General features: G+C 56.1%; 7 protein-coding genes across 7 annotated transcripts; 4 read left to right on the top strand and 3 right to left on the bottom strand.

The window, feature by feature from the left end:
• The first annotated feature begins 3,063 nt into the window (after positions 1 to 3,063).
• Positions 3,064 to 4,484, top strand: C8Q71DRAFT_420273 (uncharacterized protein). Its single transcript, XM_047918443.1, has 2 exons — positions 3,064 to 4,126; positions 4,180 to 4,484. The coding sequence occupies exon 1, from the start codon at positions 3,163 to 3,165 to the stop codon at positions 4,105 to 4,107; it is 945 nt and encodes a 314-aa protein (XP_047782165.1). The 5' UTR covers positions 3,064 to 3,162; the 3' UTR covers positions 4,108 to 4,126; positions 4,180 to 4,484.
• A 3,017-nt stretch (positions 4,485 to 7,501) lies between these two features.
• Positions 7,502 to 9,582, top strand: C8Q71DRAFT_794813 (cytochrome P450; the record flags this gene model as incomplete). The annotated part of the gene is made up of 11 exons (XM_047925567.1): positions 7,502 to 7,679; positions 7,743 to 7,875; positions 7,922 to 8,110; positions 8,170 to 8,318; positions 8,369 to 8,484; positions 8,539 to 8,650; positions 8,780 to 8,965; positions 9,026 to 9,107; positions 9,165 to 9,290; positions 9,341 to 9,472; positions 9,531 to 9,582. 11 exons carry the CDS (start codon positions 7,502 to 7,504, stop codon positions 9,580 to 9,582), a joined length of 1,455 nt encoding a protein of 484 aa, XP_047782164.1.
• A 1,782-nt stretch (positions 9,583 to 11,364) lies between these two features.
• C8Q71DRAFT_721196 (uncharacterized protein) lies at positions 11,365 to 12,057 on the top strand (the record flags this gene model as incomplete). Its single annotated transcript, XM_047921418.1, has 1 exon — positions 11,365 to 12,057. One exon carries the CDS (start codon positions 11,365 to 11,367, stop codon positions 12,055 to 12,057), a length of 693 nt encoding a protein of 230 aa, XP_047782163.1.
• Positions 12,058 to 13,328: 1,271 nt separating this feature from the next.
• On the top strand, positions 13,329 to 15,191 carry C8Q71DRAFT_740811 (septin). The gene is made up of 7 exons (XM_047922779.1): positions 13,329 to 13,533; positions 13,592 to 13,643; positions 13,703 to 14,051; positions 14,109 to 14,226; positions 14,277 to 14,472; positions 14,526 to 14,785; positions 14,845 to 15,191. The coding sequence occupies exons 1-7, from the start codon at positions 13,474 to 13,476 to the stop codon at positions 14,965 to 14,967; spliced, it is 1,158 nt and encodes a 385-aa protein (XP_047782162.1). The 5' UTR covers positions 13,329 to 13,473; the 3' UTR covers positions 14,968 to 15,191.
• Positions 15,192 to 15,195: 4 nt separating this feature from the next.
• C8Q71DRAFT_740807 (uncharacterized protein) lies at positions 15,196 to 18,573 on the bottom strand. Its single transcript, XM_047922778.1, has 2 exons — positions 18,302 to 18,573; positions 15,196 to 17,978 (listed from the first exon to the last, which is right to left on the bottom strand). Exons 1-2 carry the CDS (start codon positions 18,550 to 18,552, stop codon positions 15,374 to 15,376), a joined length of 2,856 nt encoding a protein of 951 aa, XP_047782161.1. The 5' UTR covers positions 18,553 to 18,573; the 3' UTR covers positions 15,196 to 15,373.
• Positions 18,574 to 20,321: 1,748 nt separating this feature from the next.
• Positions 20,322 to 21,548, bottom strand: C8Q71DRAFT_701437 (uncharacterized protein; the record flags this gene model as incomplete). Its single annotated transcript, XM_047920189.1, has 1 exon — positions 20,322 to 21,548. One exon carries the CDS (start codon positions 21,546 to 21,548, stop codon positions 20,322 to 20,324), a length of 1,227 nt encoding a protein of 408 aa, XP_047782160.1.
• An 84-nt stretch (positions 21,549 to 21,632) lies between these two features.
• Positions 21,633 to 22,136, bottom strand: C8Q71DRAFT_675458 (uncharacterized protein; the record flags this gene model as incomplete). Its single annotated transcript, XM_047919704.1, has 1 exon — positions 21,633 to 22,136. A coding segment is annotated over one exon (504 nt), but the record flags the coding sequence as incomplete, so codon positions are not given.
• Between the last annotated feature and the right edge of the window lie 2,246 nt (positions 22,137 to 24,382).

Below are 24,382 nucleotides of genomic sequence, written 5' to 3'. Positions count from 1 at the left end.
TGTGGTGCGCCCCCCGGCCGGCGAAGGTTGATAACGGAGCTTGGCGACCTCGCCACGGAGGCAGATAAGCATATTTGGCCTCGAATATCTCTGGGCATCGTTCATTGAACGACGGCGACGGTGGTTAAGATGAGTGACGGTATGTAGTTACCATTTTCATCTGTGCAGCGGAATGACCGTCTTCTGCCGCGATGCGGTCGAGCAAATTGGCCGACTGTCGGCGAGGTGCCGGTGAGTCTTCCCGATATCACTGCGAAAAACATACGTCATTGCTGTAAGTTCTAGAATGCTGGTCCAAGAACATAGCAGGCCTATACCGTTTCGGTGAGCAATATACAGCGAGCGAGTTTTCGCAACTCTGAGCGCAGTTTTAGACGGCCTCGACGCCCCCCTCCGTATAACACTGCAGGTAAGTATTCTATACAGTGCCTTTGTGTCCGCTTCATACACATTGCTCATAGCAATTCATCCGCGTCGCCGTGACTCAACGATTAGTCTAAGACCGCGCCATAATGACCCATGCAGGATTATTGTACGTCCCCGAAGTGAGTACGTGCTCAGCTATTTAACGCTACTGTCGGTAATAAAATTGTCCGCGTTTCGGCGGCCAAGACGAGTATAACGACTCAGGAAAGCATACTTAAGCGAGTATGTACTTTGCTGTCGCGGTCACTACTCAATAGTCTCCACGCTTAATCTCTGAACGAATCATCACTCGGTACGTCAGGATATCTCACACCTCAAGTGACGTCGAACGGGCTGATAGTCCCCCTACAACTCCAGCTCCTTCCTACGCCTTGTAATCTCTGTGATGCCCGTGCAGTAGATCTGGACCGCAGCGGCGCGGGAGGTTGCTTCATTGCAGAATAGACCTCGAGCCGCACGCTTGCGTGCGTCGTATAGTTTTTTTTTTACGTCCCAAAGCAGTACTTTGCGTCGAACCCTCAGGAACAAGCCTAAGGGCCGGGACAAACCCGCGCGGATTTATTGTGGTGCGCCTTCAAGTTGGCGCAGGCCGACATCATTTCGGCCTGCGGCAACGACGATAGTTGGCGGCATCAGAGTACCCACCCTGGAGCTGTGTAGCTTGACGTGCGGCACTTGGCATTTGACAATTGGGTGGCAGCGTCGGTGGTGTCTAGCAACTAGCTGCCACTACTGCCGTCACCCCGTTGTACATCGACGACGACGACGACGACGACGAGTTGCCCTGCGACCAAGGCGGGTGAGCATGCGCCAGCAGGTGGGAGGGCAAGCTTTGCAGACAGGGAGTGAGTAATAACGACGTGCGGACGGCGTGCGGACGATTCAATGTCATCAAATCATGCAGTAACCATCCGAGTGCGAGGGTCTTTGTGGGGCAAATCACGCTGATGCGGAAGTCTTGAAAGAGGGATGGCGAGATCAAGGGAACATTGACCATACTAAATGCTGCCCATGACCTTCCCCGCGGACTCTGACTGAAAACGGACTCGGAGTCTGAGCGCGTCTGTGTAGCCCCTCATGCACGTGATCGTGTAGCCTCTTGATATGAAATGCAATGGCGTCCGCGTCCAAGTCGCGACTTGTCGGATACAGTATTGGCCGCGACGTGCACTGTGCAGTTCTCCACCAGTCGTCCAACTTGAATCCGCCAATTCCGAACCAACCTCAAAGACAAACATAACTCTTCCTCCAGCAGTACTCACTGTAGACAAGCGACAATGAGCCTGCAACCAATCAATCGTACTAGCATTCCCTTCCTTTGGCGGCACGAGGACGAAGCGGAGATCATCAAAGAGTATATCTTCACTATTCAACAGGAGCGCCAGCAAGGCGTAGATGAAGATGAAGCCGAGTTAAGCGACACTGAGACGATCTACTCCGATGCCACGTCTGCGGATGCATCAGACGACCCAATGGACGTAGATGAAGCCGAAACGGAGAGGAACGGAGAGAAGGGAGAGAACAAGAGCGTTGGCACTCACGAAGAGGGAACGGACGGCAATGGCGTTGGCTCCTGCGCCACGAACGAGGACCCGAAATCCGAATTCCCCATCGGTATGTACAACAAGGACGAAGAGGAGGTTCGCGAGTCGCAGCGTGCGTGGGACGCCGTCGCGCTCGGGTCTCCGCCCTTCGATAAGAGGGAGTCACTCGTACAATGGCACGAGTACCTCATGCGCGCGCTGAACGAGATGGACGAAGAGCTTGCGAAGAAAGAGGGCACTCCAAGCCTGGCGATAAAGAGGCGAGAGCCCGCCATAGGACTCGAGGAGGGAGGTATCATCGAGAAGGTCTCCGACAAGCTGCGGATGCGCTCGACGATTGAAGTAGAGCACGCCCCCATCGAGAACCTCCGCCGGGGACTGGTTTATCTCGCACGCTTCTCATACATCCGAGCAGCATCTCACCCTCCATGTCACCATCTGTGCGACGTCCCAAACAATGCTCAACATCCTCGCTATCGTCTCGCTCTCCATTCTGTATCTGCTCGCTGCCTCTCGCCCCTTCAGGCATTCGTGAATAGCTCATCCACTGTTACCTTTCATCTAAGTGAGTCCGCCGGCACGATAGAAGCATGAGGGGGGACGCAAACTGAACCTGGGGCCGATAGGTATACAACGGGCAAATGGCGCGCCAAGGAAACATTATATCGCACTCATCATCATGCATTGCAATCACGATCGGAACAACAGCTCACTGTGGGGCAGAAGAGCTTCCAGACGAATGTACAAGTCGATTGGCTTGATCACTGCGCCGATAGGCGACTTGAGCACAGCTGAGGATGAACCTGACGCGTTACGGCGAGCTGAGAGATGCGCGTCGAATATCCGCTTGTACAATATTGCAGCCGAACGTTCAGGATACGAGTAATGCGAGCACACGGAAGCCTAAGATAATACCTGATCAAGAAAACGCGTCGCATGTAGCTCCTATACTGCTTTGGTCACATGCATCGCGAGACCGAGAGTTGAGTGTAGACGCTGCTTGTGCGGCCCGCCTTCGGCCTTCGCGGCGCGTCCGCCACGTGATCGTGTAGCTTGATATAGTGCTACCGCGAGGCGACTGTACACGCGCCGCCACGGTTCGAGTCGACCTGCACTGTGCACTCGTTCACCAGTCGTTCACTCCGCGAAATCCATACATACCTCTTCTTCCCGCAACTTGCAGACGGTCACCATGAGCGTGCGACCATCTAATCGTACAATCCCCTACATCTGGCGCCACGAGGGCGAAGCGGAGATCATCAAAGAGTATCTCGCCGCTTGCCAGGGGGACCGCGAGCGAGGCGTAGGTGACGAATACGAGGCAGAGCTGAGCGACACCGAGACGATCTGCTCCAATGCCACGTCAGCGCGTGGATCGGACGAGGCATCATCATACGAAGATGAGGATGAAGCCGAAGAGGACGCGGACAGTAACGCGGAGGGAGAGGAGAATAGCGTCTGGAGTAACGAAGAGGAAAGGGACGACGAGGACTATACCCCTGAATTCGCTCATGACTACGGCACGGACGAGGACCCGAGGTTCGACCCTACGAACCCAGGGTACTTCAAGCGACGCTTCTGCGGCTCCTTCGACCTTTACGCAACGAACTGTCTAGGAGCTGAGCGCGAGTTCCTCACGTCCTTCGAGGACGCGGCATGGTACGATCCGACGAAGACGAAGCCGGTCACCGACGAAGAAGAGGTCCGCGAGACGCAGCGGGCGTGGGATGCCATTGCGCTCGGGCGTCCGCCCTTCGACAAGAGGGAGGCACTCGTACAGTGGCATGAGAGCCTCATGCTCGCGCTGAACGAGGTGGACGATGAGCTCGGGGAGAAGCGGGGCATTCCGAGCAAGGCGGTCAAGAGGCGAGAGCCCGCCGTGGTCCTCGAGGAAGATTGGAATATTGAGAGGGTCGTTGACGAGCTGCGGATGCGCTCGACGATTGAAGTGGCACACGCCCCCATCGACAACCTCCGCCGGGGATTGGTCTATCTCGCGCGCTCATTGTATCTCAAGGAGAACTTCATGCAGCGTGGAAGCACTGCGTACCCGCCCACGTTCAAGCCCCCGCCAGTTAGCCAACCTGCGGAGGGCAGCGCTGCAGACGAAGAAGAATCAGAGTACATCTTCGTGTAATGACGTTGAATGATACATGGTATGTTTCCGGAGCTTTCGTTGACGTTGCACGCTTCTCATACGTCCGAGCAGCATCTCATCTTCCATGTTACCGGCTTTGCGACGTCTCTCATATTCCTCAACACCTGCATAATGATGTCCCCGCTCTCGGTTTGCTCTCTGTTTTGTATCTGCTCGCTGCCACCTTTCCACGCTCCCTCCCTCATTCTTCGTCGTCGGTACGCTCTCGTGCCCGATGTAGTCAGCGTGAGAAGTGCAACAACGTGCCATGTAACATCAGTACGTACTGCACCTAGCCTGTCGTACCCAAGCACTGTACCATACCACATGCGTATCATCTCAACTGGCTCAGCGCATATATCTACACGGAGCTCGCTGGTCACTCGATTTATTCTGAAAATCACTTCGACACTCTGGAATGTATGCTTGTTCCCGTCTCACAGATGACGAGGCGTATGCCCATGGCGTGTAGACCACTGGTACTTTGCCGTCCCACCCTTAACCCATGCGCTCTATCAGTAAGCACTCCTACGTCGTTGGAAGGGGAACGTGATGAATTGCCAATTTCTTGCAGATATTCACGCCGACACGTCGGATACGTACCGAGGCGGCTGTGCAAGCTGTGTCCGAAGTTCTTCGAGCTCAACCGTCGTCAAAACACTCCCGAGTCCCAGTGGGTCATTAACCGACATGTCGGCACGATGCGCTCGGGTCATCCAACGCAGTGTGTGCCAGTCCACTGGCCTAGTAGCTCAGTCAATGGACGCTTACTACTCGTTGGATACAGATATACAATTCAGGCTAGGCTCGGACGCGGACGATGCAGCAGAACTTCAATGCGTGCAGACAAAGAGGACTTGAGCCGTCACTCACGTCAAACATACCGCCGAACCCTGGCCAGGCTCCCTCGTGCCCACAACGTTCCCATCTACGGACCACGGCCCAAGCTCTCGGCCTTGCCGACGATCCCGCAAGCCGCCGTGTTGTCCTTCTCCCGTGTGGTTCATATAGAAGATGCTTAGGTGATGCGGTTCATATAGAAGATGCATGGAAGGTGCGGTCTATATACGCAGTCGCATCCGCCATGTCCCTGATGAGGCGAACGTTTCTCAGGTGCCTGGTGCTCTGCGCGTTCGCTTCGCTCGTCTAGCTCGACCATGACCGCGACTATGGTATCGATAATATAGCGACTGTCCATCCCAGGTAGTCGGACGCAATCGATCCCGACATGGCACCATCGCAGGACATCACGGCGCTGAAGTCTGTCAAGAAGATTCGCAGGTAGACCGCTTCGCATTTGTATTCGCGCGGAGTAATGGCTGTCACAGTGGTTGCGATGAAGCGGGAAGGGAGTCCGGGACTCCGCCCGATGGCCTATACCGGCAATCTTCTGTCGAGCCGATATGTAGCGGACTTCTTGGGTGCTCAGGGAGGGGCATTATCATTTCATAAACTTCGTGAGTCCACGCTTCATCGTTCGAAGCTGCTCTCGTCGCAACCTCGACATGTATTCTCGTCGTAAACATTATTTCAAAGCTAATCAATTGTCTCTCGCTCGGTAGGTGCTTTACTCTGGGACAGTTTCGTCAGCAGCAAAGCCTGGTTCGAGCTTGCACAACGGTACACGATGAAAGCGCTCGTGAGGATCGATCAAGCGCGCGTCGTGAGTAGCGAGAACAGCAGCAGCAAAAGAGACGTTCTTGTGACCAGATTCGCGCTGAGTGTGTCGTATTCTGGCACGGTAAATGAGCCGTGCTTGTGGTACATGGTCTGCGTCACTTCGCCCATGAGCTTCACGGCGAAACTCACAAGTGAAGTTGTAGTATGATGTAAGCGCTTAGCGAACAAACGACCCACGCAGATGGGCAGCAGGTTGCTGAAGACATGATCATTTTCTAAATATGCTAATGTGCATATTATACACACGCCTGGTGCGTGATGCCCATGGTATCGATAATCCTGTTGGGCAGAGTCTGGACGATAGACCCAACATCATGCTACACGTGATTAGCCCTGTCGAAGTCACAACTCTATAGACTATGGGACAAAAGGCTGTGGGCGGGAAAGAACAAGAGAGGGTAAGTCAATCAACCAGTGTATGAGTATATAAGAAGACGTGGAATGACTGGGGTGCATTGAAAGATTCAATGTGAGTTAAGGCGTCGCTCAGGCTGGTGATATGAACATGACATAAGCATTACCATAAATGGAACACATAGTCACTGCAAGTGCTGCCGAGCACATACGGGAAAGTAATGTGCTCAACGGGACCTAGCAGAGCACCTACCGAGCGAGAGACAATTGATTAGCTCTGAAATAATGTTTACAACGAGAATACATGTCGAGGTTGCGACGAGAGCAGCTTCGAGGACGCGCCACACGCCCGCTTACAAATACAGACAGGAAACGACGAAAATAAACCCCGCGCTAGGGTTGCACCGACAACAACTCAGAAGACGCTGAGAGGACCTGCGCCTCGGCGATGCCTCGGTGACCAGTTTGGCCAGCCGTCCTACAGTGTTCACCTCGTCTTGTTCCGCCGCCAAAAATTACCATACATAGCAAGTCCAAACTTTCCAGCGTCTAAAATATATTTCGTATATAGCCTTGCAGAATCCAGCGACATGTACGAGGTAGAACACTGGGACGGCTGGTTTTAGGAGCCTGGCTTCGCATCTGTATTCGCGCGGCGTAATGGCTGTCACGGTGAACGCGAAGAGGTGGGAAGGGAGTCCGGGACTCCGCCCGATGTGTCGAGCCGACTTCCTGGGTGCTCAGCGCTCATCGCGCAGGCCCAGGGAGGGCCATTCTCATTTCATCAACCGCATGAGTCCACACCGTCTTTACGGGCCCCATCGTGTCCAAACTGCCACTCATGAGATGGTGAGCGCCAGCACGGGCTGAGCATAGCCACCTAACTGGACAGTACATTTCAACAGGTACTTGCATCATCCTTTTGTTGTTTATGAACGGATCGTAGCAGAACGGACCGAGGCAAGCTGGCGTAATGCCATCACTTAGTTGCAGGAACAGGATTGTAGTTATCTCCTTGCGTGAGTGATCAGGCCCTGCATTTCGTAGCAAAACTCTTTCTCATGCCGATGTCTAAAGAGTCGGAGGTGGAGGCGCCATGGACACTGCGAAGGCCGCCAACCTGTTCGATTTCAAAGTCAGTGTATGGGTCGTGCCATATGCTGAATGACATCACAAGGTTTACCGTGTATATAAGGACGCTGGCCTGTTTGACTTTCCGTCGGAAAAGGACTGCTGAACACGCAGACCCTCTGGCCACTCATCGCAGGTGCGTTTGGCTAAAGTAAGCACAATGTGTGCGGTTAGTATGTACCTTACTCTCTGTTCTCAGTACCGACTACCGCCATCGTCCACTTCCATTATGCTTTTAACATTGCTACTCTGTGTCTTCGTTTTCTTCACCGTTCATTATCTCTCTCGGAGGAATGCCAGAGGCCCTCTGCCTCCCGGTCCGCCTGGGCTTCCCTTACTTGGGAACGCCTTGCAGGTACCACTCGAACACCCCTGGTTGACGTTCACGCGCTGGGCACAACAATACGGTGCGCACGTTGAAACTTGACTGGCGCAGATTCAGGAGGGTACTGACATAGTGGTCTTTGTAGGCGATGTGATGCACGTCAACGTGATGGGTCGCTCGTTCGTCATCCTCAGTTCTCTGAAGGCGATCGACGATTTGCTTGAGAAACGGGGCGCCATTTACTCGGACAGACCCATCACTCCTATGGCTGGGGAGCTGTGAGCACATTCTGTTCGAGTATATGAGATTGCTAACATTGTTCAGAGCGGGATTTGGGCAGTACATTCCGATGCTTCCATACGGGCCTCGCCACAGGGAGGGCCGAAAGCTGATACTAGGTGCTGTCAATCCGCGGAATTTACCCTACCTTCAAGAGGTCCAGGAAGAGATGATTACTCTGTTCATTGCCAGGCTTGCCGAAGATCCCTCAAACTTTGCATTGCATATACGCTTGTACGTGATCGTATGCAGCTCTACGGAACTGTTGAATCTTGATAACAGAATACCAACAGCCTTATTGGAAGCACTGTTGTCCGAATCACGCACGGAGTGACAGTCGATCAGTACGATGACCCGATCATTGAGGCAATGGAGAACGTCATGGATACCTTTACGAAATTGTCGGCGCCGGGAGCATACTTAGTGGACAGTTTCTCCTCTTGTCAGTCAATCGTGCTCGCTCTTCGGGACCTGCGTGCTGACGGTGAGCAGTGATGCACATACCCGACTGGCTTCCCGGGGCTGGCTTCAAGAAGGTTGCAAAGGCTGCTCAAGCGGAGACTCTCAGAATAGAGGACAAGCTATGTAACATAGTGAAGGAGCAGGTGGTAAGTTCTTTTCCAGCTCGCAAAGTCATAATTGCTCGAGACAGGCTATCGCAGGCGTGCGGCACAGCGCCTCCTTCATTTATCGGCGACCTGCTACAGAATCATCCCGACTCGACTCCGGAGGAAGAGGAAGTCTACAAGAAAATTGGGCTGATATCCTACACGGGTAAGTAAGCCAGTCGACAATCTTCGTCTTGGCTCATGCTCACACCTATGATTGAAGCGGGTTCCGACACCGTAAGTCGGCACTTCATGAGGCGCTCCGCCTACTGATCGCCTGTCATCCTGCAGACAGTCTCCGCGATCGAGTCCTTTCTGATCCTGATAGCGCAGAATCCGGACATCCAGCGCAAAGTGCAGGCTGAAATAGACGTAGTCACTGGGCGTACACGACCACCCACAGCAAGCGACCGCAGTGACCTTCCATACCTCGATGCAGTGCTGAAGGAGGTGTTGCGTCACATGCCTGCAGGTCCCTTATGTGCGCAGAGCAGTCACTTTGACTCGTCGACTCGCCATTAACAATGACTTCCATCCACAGCGCTTCCCCACAAGGTCCGCCAGGATGATCATTACGCAGGGTATTTGATCCCCGCAGGTGCTACTGTATTGCCCAACACATGGTGCGTCGATGCTCGACGGTCGTTACATGAACAAATTGCATGCTAACCGTACAAAAGGGCCATCATGCGTGACCCCACACTCTACCCGAACCCGGAGGTCGTTGACCCCGAACGCTACTTGCATAACAGCGACAAGAACATCAATCCCGATCCTCGATCATTCGCATTTGGATACGGCAGGAGGTCAGTCGACTTGTCGAGTAGTCTGACTATGGGCTCATGGGCAAGAACAGAGTTTGTCCGGGCCAGACACTCGCCGAACGCACCCTCTACCTCACCGCGGCCAATATTTTGGCGTCGTTCGATGTCAGCGATGCCGTCTCTCTGGACGGTTCAAAGCCTAAGTGGGGAGGTCGCATCATCAGGTTTGTCTCCACCTCTCTGAGCTTTTCGATCTCTGCCGCTGATGACCGTACCCTTCAGCAAACCACTGCCATTCAATTGCACCATCAAGCCGCGGACGAAGGCCTTGTGACGTGGTCTAGGCCGCTCCGCGCGATGACTCAGTGGGAGAGACGACTGCAGGAAACGGTTCGGTCCAGGTCTGTATTTATGATTCTTGCGTTCAACCATGGACTCGGAGGTTGGTCTGTCTGCGGCTCGGCGTCGCACTGCGGTCTAGAAACCCGAGTCAAGGATGTGTACCACGACCCGGCGTGGTGGTCAATATAAGTAGCTGCACACTATGTTTCGGTCGCGCGTGTAACTCTCATGAGGTTCTGTCGTCGACTCTCAAGCAGTGGTGAAACGATCCGCATGAGCGCATAACATCGATACCCATTCCCCAAGGCATTCGCATCCGAGCATATAAGATGCAGTAGGCCTCTAAAGGCAGACAACTTACCGCTATCTGCCAGTGTCGAGTGCCAGTGATGAGTCCAATGCCGAAATGAGAACACGCGTACTACGCGATGTGTATTATTGCCTACGTTCCCCCGCCGACTGCATAGACCCCAAACTTTGGATGTACACTTGACCTTCCCCAAGGACCGGCTCGTCGAGCAGTGTAGGACCTCCACCGACGGCAGAGTGTGCCCTGGCCACCAAATGTCCGCTGGAGACATGCTTTCCCTTAAGGCGGCAAACACCCTCGCGTTCTGCGACGTCAGCGATGCTGTCTCCTTGGACGGTTCGGCGCCGGAGTGGGAGGGTGGTCTTGTTGTGTGTACGTTCACGCCGTTTCTCTGCCGGTTCATACCTGCTCGCCCCGTGATCAGCCGTCCTGTGCCACTCAGAATCAAGTGGACGGTGACATAAGACTCGTTCGAAGACATGACACGAAGTCTGCCAGTGAGCTCGTCCTCGGAACACGGGATGGGAGATGGGGAGGGAAACTCACTGACGTCTGAGTGTATCCTCCAAGCTGAAGCTTGTAGTTCGAGTGAGTCTACTTCTCAGAGCTCCGCATTTCCAGGGTTGACCGTTGACCTCTTGCGTGAGTCGAAATGAATTCATTCAGAAACTCCTGCTCGCGTTACAATTTGTAAGTACCCTCATTACTCAAGGTTGCCGCCCTCGAGGACGTTCAAAGCACGGGCAGTACTGCCGTGAAAGCTGTACAGATACTGAACAGTCTGCCACTCTTCTTGTAGGTGACGCTGAAAGGTAGAATCAGGTGGCAGCGGCGCAGTACGCGTCACTGGTGACTGCAACTGACTCGGTGCGCGGATTTCCAACATGCACGGCGCCGCCGCCGGTTCTGTACTAATCCTTCCAATGCGCACGCCATCGACGGCGGTCCTTAGCGAGAGTATACTGTATCCAGAGGCGAAAGTTATCCCGGGACGAGTCAGTACGACCCGATGGAGACTTCATACGCAGGTACTCAACGAGATGAATCCGCGACATCGCGCAAGCATTCGGAACCAATCGTACCCTCGTTTCCATGGCAATTGGTACTGTACATCAGTGCCTGAAAGCTGTGAGCTTAGAGTGCTCGAGGCCCCAGCCTGTAGACCAGTAGCACAATGAGCTCCTACCTTTATACACACTGGCCATGCAGCAATAGCATGGTCTTGACAGCTTAGGGTCCAAATGAAGCCATATCTTCTGATGCTCCGATATCTGTTCTGATGGAGAGGAGAGATAAAGGAGGATCATGTGTACTGCATTGTGTCAGGTCAGAAAGAGGGTCAGACAATGGATCCAATATAAGACAATGCAGGCTCACAGACAAAGCTCAAGAGCTCTCCAACTTGGACACAACACTCCACGACGAGCCACCCTCCACCCTCGCCTCGACAACGACGACAACGCCATGAACACCATCCAGAGCGTCCTCCCCGCCGACGCCACCGCGCGCGTCCTCGAGGAGTACCTCGCGAGCGCAGCCCAATCGCGCGAGTCCGGCTTCGACAGCGACGAAGCCATGTCGACCGATTCCTCCTTCATCGACGAGAGCTCCTCCTCGCTCGCCACCTCGAGCGACGTCGCCTCCGCGTTCTCCTCGCTGACGCTCTTCGACCGGCTGCACACGGGGTCCATCGGCTCGGACGACTCCGGGTTCAGCAGCGACGACGAGTTCGCGGACGACGAGATCCGCGCGCGGCAGCGGCTCCGCAAGGACCTTGTGCTGGGCCGCCCGCCGGCCGCGCTCATGCGCTGGCGCGCGCGCGAGCTGGTAGACCTGCATGAGGCGTACATGAAGCAGCTCGCCGACGCGGACGTCGAGCTCGCGGAGCTCACTGGCGTGGCGAACGATGTTATCGTCCGCCGGCCGGTGACGGTCGAGTATCGCGCGCCACCCGATGTGAATGGGCAGGATACGGCGGCGATCGTGCGCGACCTCAGGATGCGCTCGGCGAAGGAGATCGCGGACATGGAGAGGCCGGAGTCGGTAGGAGCGTTGGTGCTCTTGGCGCAGGCGCTGTTCAGGCGCGAGAAGGAGGTCAAGAGGATCCTGTACAGCAGGAGTTCATACCGGATGGACGAAGACAGTGAGGACGACTAGAAGGCTCGTACCTATGACGCAACTTCTCGCAGGGGCACTCTCCTATCCTAACAGTCCCATTATACAGTCCAACACCTCTGTGTATAGTACGCCTTTCCTTTTTACAATATGCCGTGTGTATAGCAGTTGACCGACCCACGAATTGCACGTTTGTGATGAGTCTTCCTGGCCTAGTCTGTTGCATGCTGAAAATCACGAGTTCAGTGATAGAGCCGCATAAATTCACCATGCACCCGTGGTAAGTATAGCGCCGGGTCAGAGGTCTGCCATTCAGGCCTCCCAGCACGTCCCCCACGTACGAGTATGCTCCCGGAAAGACTGTTAGCCAGTCGCTCCTGCTGCACAGCGATATAATGTGCATCGCAGGGACGCAGGGGATGGGACGAGGGGAGCGAGAGGGGTCATGCGGGGCGGATGCTGGCTCGATCGGGCACGCCTCGATCACATCCGCTTGCCTTTCTGCACTTGCATCCGCCTTCCGATCCAGTCTGCAATGCTCGACAGCGCGCATTCGGGTGCAGACTGGCCGCGGGCTATAATCTAGCGGGGCGGGGATCACACCCATCGTCTCCAGACACACTCTCTGACCCCCGCGCACACAGCGTCAGTCGCGATGCGCTGCTTCTCCACCGTCCTCCTCTTCGCCATCGCCGCCTGCACGGCAAGCGCAGCACCAATCGAGAGCATGCCTCTCCCCTTGCGGGTCGCGAACACGCAGAACCAGTTGGATGCGAAGCGCGCGTCTGGAGCAAAGAGTTTGCCGTGGAACTCTCCAGTGGTAAGTCTCGTTCGGCCCCCGTCCATCTGCAAGCGCTGACAGGTCCTCTAGCGTCCATGATATCAGACCATCGACAGGGAAGACCTTGACGATGTTGAGGAGACGGGGTTGGATGTACTTGGTGCCCGTGAGGTGAGGGGGGTCATACGCCTGCTCTTGCTGGAGAGAGCGGCGAGGCGGAGGATAATATGTAAATGTAGTGTACCATACTCGCACCCCCGCGCGGGCGTTATGCATAGAGCACGCACCGAACAGCTTGCTAAGCGTGACACGCCGATTCGTTTTGAGTTCCTCGCCTCTTGTTCCTAGTCTCTTGAAGAGAAGGACGCGCTACGCCCGTCTACAGACTCATTCGGTATTCATGGACAGTGTATGACGCTTCGCGCGCGCAATGTGAGCGAGCAGAAGCGTTTATTCGCATTGACTGGAGAGCGGCGGGTGGAGAGCGGCGGCGAGGAGGACGAGGAGGGGCTGAGCGGGGAACGCCCGAAGGGGACGATCTGCCACCGGTAGCAAACAGAGGCAAGCAAGGAGGAGGGCTCGTCGCCAACGAAGCGGCGCTGGTGGGCCAGGTCTGCAGCAGCAGCTCGCATTCTCTCCGTCCTCTCCTCCTCGACCCCTCCCAGTCTCTCCCAGCCATGGCCAACGCTCCCCCGCCCCCGTCCGACGGTATTGGCATCGCCAACCTCCCCAACCAGGTATGCTCCTGCGCCCGTCTTTCGTCTGACGACGCGGGGTGACATTTTCTGTCTGCAGCGACACAAGATTGTCGCGAAGCGTGGCGCGCATTTCACTGTCATGGTTGTCGGTGAGCACCGCTCTCTTGCGCAGGCGTGGCGGGATCTGAGTGGGACGTGACACCCGCAGGCGAGTCCGGTCTTGGAAAGACGACGCTCGTCAACACGCTCTTCTCCACCGAGCTGTCCCCGGCCAAGAGCTACAGCCGCCGCCACCACAAGCAGCTCGACAAGCTGACCGAGGTTGAGATCATCAAGGCCGAGCTCGAGGAGAAGCAGTTCAAGACCAAGCTCACCGTCATCGACACCCCCGGCTTCGGCGACTACGTCAACAACCGCGACTCGTGGGCGCCCATCGTCGACTTCATTGACGACCAGCACGAGGCGTATATGCGCCAGGAGCAGCAGCCCCAGCGCGTGGAGAAGACCGACCTCAGGGTGCACGCTTGCTTGTACTTCATCCGCCCGACGGGACATACGTGAGTGACGGCAACCGCGTAACCGACGTGGATCCTAACTGATGCTGCTCGCTCCAGGCTCAAGCCCCTCGACATTGAGATCATGAAGCGTCTGGGCACGCGCGTCAACCTCATTCCCGTCGTTGCGAAGGCGGACACGCTCACCCAGAATGACCTGTTCACCTTCAAGCAGCGCGTAAGTCTCACTTTACCGCCCTGCTAGGCCCCAGCTAATACCCGCCTCAGATCCGCGAGGTCATCCAGGTGCAGGGCATCCGCATCTACCAGCCGCCCATTGAGCCCGATGATGAGGTGACGGCCGAGCACGCCCGCATCCTCGCCGAGGCCATGCCCTTCTCCATCATCGGTTCGACCGAGGAGGTCACCACAGCCGACGGGCGCAAGGTCAAGGGTCGCGAGTACCTCTGGGGCGTCGCCGAAGGTAACCACCCCCTCCCGCCGCTGTTCCCCCACTAACCCCGCGCACCCGTGCAGTCGAGAACGAGAACCACTGCGACTTCCGCAAGCTGCGCTCGCTGCTGATCCGGACGCACATGCTCGACCTCATCTCGACGACGGAGGAGATCCACTACGAGAACTACCGCCAGAGCCAGATGGAGTCGCGCAAGCCGGGCGAGTCCAAGCCGCGCAAGTTCGAGAACCCCAAGTTCAAGGAGGAGGAGGAGGCCCTCCGCAAGCGCTTCACCGAGCAGGTCAAGGCCGAGGAGGCCCGCTTCCGCCAGTGGGAGCAGCATGTGCGTCTCTCCGCTGTCGTGTATCGCGCGTCGACCACGGGTACTGACGACCCGTGCAGCTCATCCAGGAGCGCGACCGTCTCAACAAGGACCTCGAGTTGGCGCACAGCGCCATCAAGTCCCTTGAGGCCGAGCTGGACAACCTCCAGGTCGGCTACGGTCGCGGCACCGGCAGGCGGTAGATACGTATTCCTGCCCTACCTACCTCCTACCTATTTACCAAAAGCGCTGCTTGTCTCGATGATACCCTGCCCACACGCTTGTCGCTCCTTACGCTCCGGCTTGTCGACCTCGTCCTGTCTCTCGTTACCTAGTGTTCATCTTGGGATAATATTTGCTGTTGCCTGTTGTTTTATCGCACGGCCAATGATTCTGAACGCTTCGTATGCGCTCGTTGATCCGAGAAGCGGTTTATGGCTCAACGTAAGATGCGATTGCTAGTGCTATTACAGGGTAAGAGATGTGAGGATAGTGCATACGTATGATCAGTGAGTGCGTTCTACTAATTAAGTAGCAGAGTCGTAACAGTTCTTCAGAGAAAGTAAGTAAACCGAGACGATCTCGAAATCGACCTTAGCGAGGTCAACTTCACGGAGTGAGCACATTGGGGTGGCGAGCCTGCGCCCGTGCAGCCGCGATCTCCTCCTTGTGCGCCAGCATCTGCTTCACCCGGGCATCCTCTTGCGCCCAGCGTTCCTCTCTACTCAGGTCAACGCTCGGGGCGCTCGGCGCGATAAACTCCTCGAGACCAGCAGGGAGCCCCTTCGCGGTCTCAGCGTGCTTCGCCCACTCCTTGCCATCGGTCCTCCTCCCGCGCTCGTCGATGCCAAACACCTCGAACGCATCGTCCACCTCCGCCTCGCGCGCAGCCTCGGCATAGATCGCCTTCCACCCCTCCGCGTGCTTGTACCACTCGCCCAAGCCGACCTTGATCATCCGCTTCTCGACCGGGACCGGCTCCGCGAGGCCCTCCCCATTGATACCGCGGCCCCTCGCCTCCGCGTGCCAGCGGATGCCCAGGATGCCGCCGCGCTCGCCGCGGAGGAGGCGCGCGGCGTCCACGACGAGCTCGTGTGCGCGGTTCAGGCGCATGTTGCGGATGCGCGAGCCCATCGACGGGCCGTACTTGCGGTCGTGCGGGTCGACGGTGGCGTAGAACGGCACGCCGCGCGCGCGCCCGTGCGAGAGGCGCGCGATGGACGCCGCGAGCGGGCGCGTCTGCAGCGTCACGCTGAGGAGCGGCCGCCAGAAGGGCGTCTCCTGCAGCGTCGCGAGGTACTTGCTGCGCGCCGCGCGGACGGCGGCGCTCTCCTTCGCGGCGTCGCTCAGCGAGCCGGTGTCTACGATGTCTTCGTCAGGAAAGGACTCCTCCGGCTGCGGCTGCTGGGACGACGCCTCGGCCGCTGGCTCGGGGGCACGCATGAGCGCGGGGGACATGAGCCCGAACGCAGAGTCCGACATGGCCACGGCGCGGAGGACCGCACTCGTGTGCAGGCCGCGAGAGCCATTGCTCGACGTGGACGCACCGTTCTTGCCATTGCCGTTCCCGTTCCCGTTCCCGTTGCCATCCGCGCTGCGGATAATCTCCGAGTCGTGCCACGGCACCTTCTTGGTCGTAATGAAGGGGTCGTCCTCCGTCGCGACCTTGGCCGCCGTCGGGTGGAACTCCGTCTCGGGCGTGGGCGGCTCGAAGCCGCTGGGGTGGCTGACGGTGCCCTCATGGGGGATAAACACCTCTACGGGGATCTTCTCCTCGCGCACCCTCATCTGCGCGGCGAGGCCATCGCTGAGGATGCCTGCATTGAGTTCGGCCATCAGGCTGCCCTCCTCTTCCTTCCTCTCAGCGATCTCCGACCTCTGGCGCTTGCGCTCGATGTAGTACGGCGGCACGACGTCGTCGCGCGTGTTCTCCTCGCGCTGGCGGCGCGTCAGGACTTGCTGCCGCTCGGGCGCGTCCCACGCGGACGTCGGGATCTGCGCGCGCTTGCTCTGCGACGACTCGGGCTGCGCGCCGAGCTGCGACACCGCGCCTGCGAGGGACGGCTCCGCCTGCGTGCCGGCGGGGTGCGCGACGACGCCCGGGTTCGTGAGGACCTCCGCCGCGTCCAGCTCCGCTTGGTCGCGCATGTACGTCCTCTTGGTGAACTCCTTCTCGACGTTCGCGTCGTAGTCGGGGCGGGAGGCCACCTCGTTGACGCTGGGAGGGATGTCGTCCCAGCGCTGCTTGATCGTCTCAAGGAGGGGATGGTCCTCCGTCGACCTCTTCGCGACAGCAGGGTGGAACTCGGTCTCGGGCGTAGGCGGCTCGAAACCACTCGGGTGAATGACGACGCCCTCCTCGAGCATGAGCACCTCGACAGGGATCTTCCCGTCGCGGCCTTTGGTCTCCGCAGCGAGGCCATCGCTGAGGATGCCTGCGTTGAGTTCGGCCATCAGGCTGCCCTCCTCTTCCTTCCTCTCAGCGATCTCCGACCTCTGGCGCTTACGCTCGACGTAGTATGAGGGCACGACATGATCATCGGCGTCTTGCGACGGCTTGTGGGGGCGGGCCCACGACGACGCGGGGATCTGGCGGCGCGCTTCGAATGAGCCGGGGCCCTCAGGCGGCTTGCTCGGGTCGCCGTTCTCGGCGCGCGCGTTCATCGAGAAGTGGAAGACACGGCGCTGCTGAACGTTTCCGCCCGGACGCTGCGGCATGAGCAGCTCTGTCGCGCGGAGGTGTCCGCCGGACAGACTCGTCTCCTTGGACTGCATCTTCGGCGGGGACGACGTCGCGGCCTCAGCGACGGCAGCGGCGGCCTCCTGGTGGTCCAGCTCGTCGATCTTGCGCATCAGCTCCTCGCGCGTCTCACCCTTCTCCAGCCACTGCGTGGGGCGCACTTTCTTCTGCTTGCCCCAGGGCCACCGCGCGTTGTCCATCATGTCCCTGAGCTCCGGGGGAGTGCGCTCGCTGTTGAGCCGCTCCATGATGGCGGGGAAGTCCTCCTCGCGGCAGACACCGATGAACTGCTCGACGGTGTCTGGGCGTCCGACCTCGTGCCGAATGGGGTAGCGCGACTCGGCGATGAAGACGGTGTGCGGGGTGTAGGCGGCGGGCGGAGGCTGCTCATAGGTCCTGTTCTCGTGGTAGGGACCGCCGGGCCACCAGTTGGAGGTCCGAATCTGTCGGGGATGTGTGAAGCCACCCATGTATCTGTAAGGATGCGGTGTGAGTATGTGTAACACATGATGCAATCTCGCGGACGAAAGGCTTGTCTTGAAGGCTGTGTGTACAAGACACCTTGTCTACAGTTGGACGTTGGGACATTCCTAACCACGCTGCCTAGATTCCGGAGACCGTGTACAATGGGCGTCTATAGGACCTGGGATATCCGCCCTCGCATCTCGAGCGGCTGCACGTCATAACCCATTGCCCCGAGCAGGGTTGCGAGTGGGCTACAGGTGTATGATACGCCCAGTGCATTGGGAGCAACAAATTTGACAAACGGAGGGAAAAGATGCAGAACGACGACTCACGTCTTCACCTCTGTAAGGGCGGCAGTGATATCCATACGTTCATCCCGCTCGGCCTTGCGCATACGATTATGGACGACACTAACGGCGAAGTTGGCCTCCTTCTCGCGGATGCGGCGCTGGGGCTTGCGCTGGCTGTCATGAGCGGCAGCGGGGTCGTCCTCGGCGGCGGTCGCATAGTGGCTGCGGGCAGCGAGGGCGGTGCGGCGGGCGTTGGTGGCGACGCGGCGGGCGAGCTTGGAGCGTGGTATCATGGCGGGGACGCGTAGGACAGTGCGGGGGACGGACACACAACCCATGTCTATATCCTGCGAGCCGTGTTGTGCCGTGTTTGCGCCGCCCCACTCGGGGCATGGCGCCGGCGCACTGAGAATTTCCCTTCTGGGACACCGACGCCGCTTTCCAGCCCGCCCGTCCGAAAGCGGCGAGATGGCGCCTCGATAGGCGCGCCCACCGTGTGCGGCGCTGCGGCCATCACCAAGGAAGCCCTGGTCGCTGCCGGCCGCCGCTGGCGCTCTCCTAACCCCAAAACGGGGCTACTTCGCCGCGTGATTTCTCTCACGCCCCCTCCTCGCCTCCGCCTGCTCGCTGTCGCTGCTGCTGTCCCCGTCCTTGGTCTGCGTTGCTCTGTCCTTGCTGCGACATTCCGTACGCAGAATGTTTATTTTCTGCAATTAGGTACGCCAGTTTTCAGCCAGAGGAGCCTGCGTCATGTTTTCTAGTCGCACCCCACTTTCGTGATGTCTTCGCACCGCTCGGCTATCTTATCTTTTACGACATTGTCGTCGTCAAGGTTCCTCCGTGGCTTCATCGCCCCCGACCCTTGCCCGAGCCTCAACAAACGGCTTCGCACCTGTCTTTGCGTCACTCATGAACGCTGCTCTAGATCCGTGCTACACCGTTTATGTGAGCACGACACACAGGCTCTAGTGCCCAGGTAGTGCAAGGAATGCGGGACGTGATACTCTCGGAGACGCGTGGGCATGTGTTTAAACTTTACCTCTCCCCCGAACAGCCACCCCGAAAGGCGCGTAGATCGACTCCAGTGCCTTGCAGGATCTACTCAAGTACACAAAGGTCTTCGAAGATCCGGGGGTTGTTCAGCCATTTTGTGACTCTGTGAGCAAGCTACCGCGGTGTGCCTGAAGCTGCACTATACCAGTCTGCGCAGCGGCGGGATCATCGGTCATGAACAGGGCGGTGTTTGCCCCAGACAGATCCGGGGAACGTGCGGACATAGAGCAGCAAAGTTCTAACCCTCGTTCGCAGGCGCTGACCCACAGCGCATATTGGGTGCGAAGTGTGGCATACACAGCAGACACGGGATTTCTGGTCATATGCTTGACCCACGAATAGCCAGCCCTCTTCGATTGCACGAGAAGACTCGAGATGTTTCCGGCTCGGAGAAGGTGAGGACGGGCGACGATGCTGGTCATTGAGTACTCCCCGAGTCGTGCAAGACTCAGATGCGTACTCGTCGTGCGCGGTGAGTGGAAGGAGGTTGCCGGCCCGACGGCCCGTCCGCTTGCATGTAAAGCTCAACACCGAGCCAGGTCGTAACAGTCTGGTCGTTCTTACTTTCCTCTCCTACCTCCGCATTGAGCTGCGTGTTGGACAAAACACCTCGTGCCATATTTTTCATTCCTCAATTCAGTCAACTTCTCAGTACTGGCATCGCCTCTGCTGTTGTCCCCAATGTCATCGTCCGACAGGAGTACCCACCCCCCGGTCCAGCCAGAATACGACTGCGGCTACAGTCAAGCTGCCCGTGCTGAACCGCAACCTTTTCCAGTCGTGAGCCCATGCAGGCCCGTGCGGAAGCAGAATCTCGGCTACCAGACGAGGCGCGAGTGAGTACAGTTTGCTTTTTTTTTTTTTTTTTTTTTAGAGGGCTCTTAACGGAAGCCAGCAGCTGACAATTGGTCAGATCCGGATTCCAGCCAGCCAGCGGGTTCCCCCGCAATTGCAGTCCAGGGATAAAATGCGTTTACGCACGGCCTTACAGGGCCAGTGTGGGACTCAGTTATCCTACATCCCAGGTAACGTAGGTGTTAGGATTAATACCCACTAAAACCCTTTTAATCTTTGTCCAATCATCAGGGAGAGCAGTTTCGTCGTGTAGGGTACCACACCATGTACCAATGACTAGCGGCGGCCATAGAGCGTTCCTCCCGTATCGTTTGTTTGTCATAGCTATATCAAGATGGAGCCGACGGTTGATTATACATCCCCATCTAGCGCGGATTTCTGGTCCTGAGTGAGTCCAGCCATCATCTATTGCGTGGCCAATGGTTCGTTCACAACGTAGACACCATATGAGGTACGCAGCTTCGGAAATCAGTATGCGCCACATACGTTCTACAAATGGTCTCCGTTTCTTTTTAGGGGAGAGCCACTGGCGTATTCCGACACTGAGGATGTCGTTAAGGTCGGGCTTGGTCCAGGTGGCTTGTTTACACCGCCATAGGTTACCAGCCATTGCCCAGATCTCCTGTTGGCCTGGGGCGGTGCATTCAGTAAGTACGTGTGCCATTGAGTCAACGGCACCACAGTATTGACATATGGCTCTATCTTCATATCCTGGTATTTTAGCCCAGAAGCGTCCGACACGGAATGCACTGTGAAGGCATTTCCATAGGAAGTCAGAGATTGGCAGGCGGAAGTCGTGGTTTCGTATGCTTTTCCATAGGACGTCAGCGGTAATAAGGCTATCTGAGTTAAGGTTGACTTTGGCAAGCACTGCGTCGATCGTGGTTTTCGTTGATCGACGTTCTTCGATGGGGCGCCTTTGTAGGATAAGGCGGTAGGCAATACGTTGCGACATGGTCGATAACTTAGCTCCAGATAGCTGGAGGGTCTGGTCGATGTTCAAGGAGACCGTCTTGAGGCCGCTATTATCTATGAGGTGTTTCACAAGGTGGCGTCCTTTGTCTATGATGTTCCAATCTTCGTGGGTACTAGCCATTCTAAATGTGGTGGGGGCGCAGCGCTGACGGAGGACGTTTATTAGGTCTTGTAGTGCGAGTTTGTTGCTGATGCCTAACCAGTCAACGTCCTCCCATCGCTGTAGGTCTTTACACAGGACGTTACGCATGAAGAGAGATTCGCATACAAATCGGATCGGTACGTCTCTCGGGATAAGTTGTACCGCGTATGCTACTGCGGTAATCTCACCACTCGTTAATAGGTCTACTATGTTGTCTAGCGGTCGTACTAGCTGGGCAGCGGTTTGCTGGTCTAACTCAGACATGAAGATACCGCTGCCCTCTGGGGCTATGCGGGACTCGCCGTGCTTAAAGGAGCACTTGGCTTCGAGTGCGTATGCTGTAATTGTTTGGAAACGTGTGCCTTGTCGCTGACGCATATTCGGTGTGGTCTCGAGGCTGTTATCATCCATGAAGACACGGAATATTTCAGAGATGCCGCCTCTCTCAGTGACAGAGGGGTTGAATACAGCTTCGCCGTCCTTCTTCTTGAATGCGGCGCTATTGTTGTCATGTCGGCGTGGAGTGAGGGTGAGCCCGTCGGGCACAGGATTCACCGTTGGATTCCATTTGTCGGTCAGGGAGGTGAGTAGGCGGCGGGCTGCTTCAACACAGTTAAGTGTGTTCTGACAGCCTTTTTCCTCGGCATCTTTGCATGTCGTGCATGAACATACAGGTGTGTCTGGTGGGAGAACTGGGATGAAATCATGTCTAGCTAGAACCATGATGTCTGATACGTATGTAACACCATGGTTACGTCGCAGACATTTGCTAAGGTTAGTGTTATCCAGACGTCGTAGACGTTTTGTCGCACTGATATGGTACCATGCGGGGAGTTTGTTCTTCAGTTCATTGCTTAGTTTTAATGCTCCGAAGGAGGTCTTATGTTTCTTAGCAGTCTTCAAAAGTTGCTTTATATAATGCGGTAGGGGAGATGCTGCGTGCACTGCCGGGTTCCAATTCTGTAAGAAGGTATTGATCTGTGCTGATGACTGAATGGCTCCGGCTGAGCGACTGACTTGGAGTGCGATCAGGATATCGAAGATGAATGCCCAGTCGGGTCGGGAGTCTGTTAGGATGAGATATTTACGGAGCCATGTAAGTTCGATGGCTTCGTTTCGTGTATGGATGTCCAGTATTTCTAATCCGCCTTTTGAGATAGGGAGGTGGATAGTTGGTAGGTTGACTAGAGGCGTTCCGTTCTTCCCCCAGACAAAGGTTCGGATCTTTTTTGTGAGTTCCTTTTCCACTGTGGCGGGCATGCCTTGGACCGTCGTGAGGTACTGGGTTATGCCACCCGGTCCCATTTGGATGATATGTTTCTTACCTTTCAATGTCGGGTTACAGCGGCCCCATCGCGTCAGGAATTTATCGACTTTTTCTAGAGTCGGTGTCCAGATAGCCGCCGCGCATGTCTGGTTGCCTATCCACGCTCCGAGGATGCGTACCGCCTCCCCGTCCTTCGCTATGTGTACAAAGTCTGGGATGGTTGGAGCATTGCTCATGGGGTCTATGCGGCGAGTTCTGATGACCTGGCTGCGATATTCAGGGGATCCGATTGGTATGATTTCTGTTTTACCGGAGTTGAAGCGTGCTCCGGATGCTGTGCACCAGTTATTGAGTATCTTCCACAGGTCTGACCAGCTATCACATTGAGCAAGAAATGTCGAGGTGTCATCTGCAAACAACGAGGTGATCACGCGGTCCATAAGGCCAGGGATTTGGAATCCACGCAGGTTAGAGCATCGTAGAGCGCAGGCTAGAGGTTCGATTGCAAGATCGAACAGTAGGCAAGAGAGTGGGTCGCCTTGGCGGACTCCTCGGAAGACCCGGTAAGGTTTACTAGTCTCGCCGTTAATGATTATTACCGTTGTTGCGTCCTTATATAGGTTCTTGACTTTGGTTATGAAGGATTCAGGGAGACCCATTGCTCGTAGTATTCGCCATAGGTAATCGTGTTTTATCTTGTCGTAAGCTTTCTCTTGATCTAATGCGACGATTACTCCATTGTCTTCAGTTGCTTCTGCATAGTCTACCATAGCACGGCACAGCTGTGTTTGATCAGAGATTTGTCGTCCCGGTATAAATCCTGCTTGGTTCGGGTGAATAACTGTTTTCACTACCAATCCAAGCTTCGTAGCCATGATGCGGGTGTAGAGTTTATAGTCGGTATTCAATATAGTTATGGGTCTATAGTTGCTGATATCCCTTTTATCTTTCTTTTTATAGATCGGGCACATCCATCCATCCGCAAATCCACACTTTGGGTCAACACCGTAGGTGTCGATGTCATCTAGGACGTATTGGAGATAGGCGTTACTGTTGAATGACGCATCATCATCTGCAGGTTCATCATCTTGAAGCAGTTTCCAGAATTCGTATGGAATTCCATCAAGGCCGCTCGCTTTACCCGTCTGGGCTTTTTTAAGTGCGTTTTGAATGTCGTTTATGCTTATTTTAGACTGGAGCGTTTCGCTATCTTGTGTGCTTAGGAACTGCTGAATGTTGTTTGTTGCTATAGATATTGCCGCTTCGCGCGTTCCATCATTGACCTGGTTATCGTCGCTGGTTTGGAGAGAATCATGGTATTGTCGGGCAAGTTCGGCCATATCGGATGAGCGTCGAATATAGACTTGGGAGTCGGGTTTCCGTAGTGCGTAGATGATATCTCTCGGACTTTTGTCTTTATTGATGTTCGACCAATACTTACTGAGGGTCTCAGCGTTGAGAGCGTAACGCGCGGTCGTAGCTTCTCGGATATGCTGATAACGTTTTCGTTCCAGCTCTATGACTCGGTCTAACATTACCGCTGCTTCAGTTTGCAGCGACGCTGAGGAGCCGAATGTAGGGTTCGCTTGTATTTTGTCTATCGCAGCAGATAGTCTTGTGATCGCCGCTGTGAGTTTTGGGGCTTTCTTCTTCATGATATTCTTTGCTAATGCGATCGTTTTGTTCTTGAAGGTTTTGTGAACTGATTGAGCGTTACAGTCAGGTGAGCGTGTTCCGCAGTCATGCAGGACCTTCACCTCTTTTAGAGCACGGTTACCCATTGCTTTGATGTCCTTCATGAAGGACTCGTCATGTAGCATGGTGAGGGGGA

Source organism: Rhodofomes roseus (genome assembly GCF_022264815.1).
Source record: "Rhodofomes roseus strain CIRM-BRFM 1785 chromosome Unknown C8Q71scaffold_4, whole genome shotgun sequence".
Lineage (NCBI taxonomy): Eukaryota > Fungi > Basidiomycota > Agaricomycetes > Polyporales > Fomitopsidaceae > Rhodofomes > Rhodofomes roseus.
Note: the sequence above shows the minus strand (reverse complement) of the source record. Positions and strands in the feature narration are given on the sequence as shown.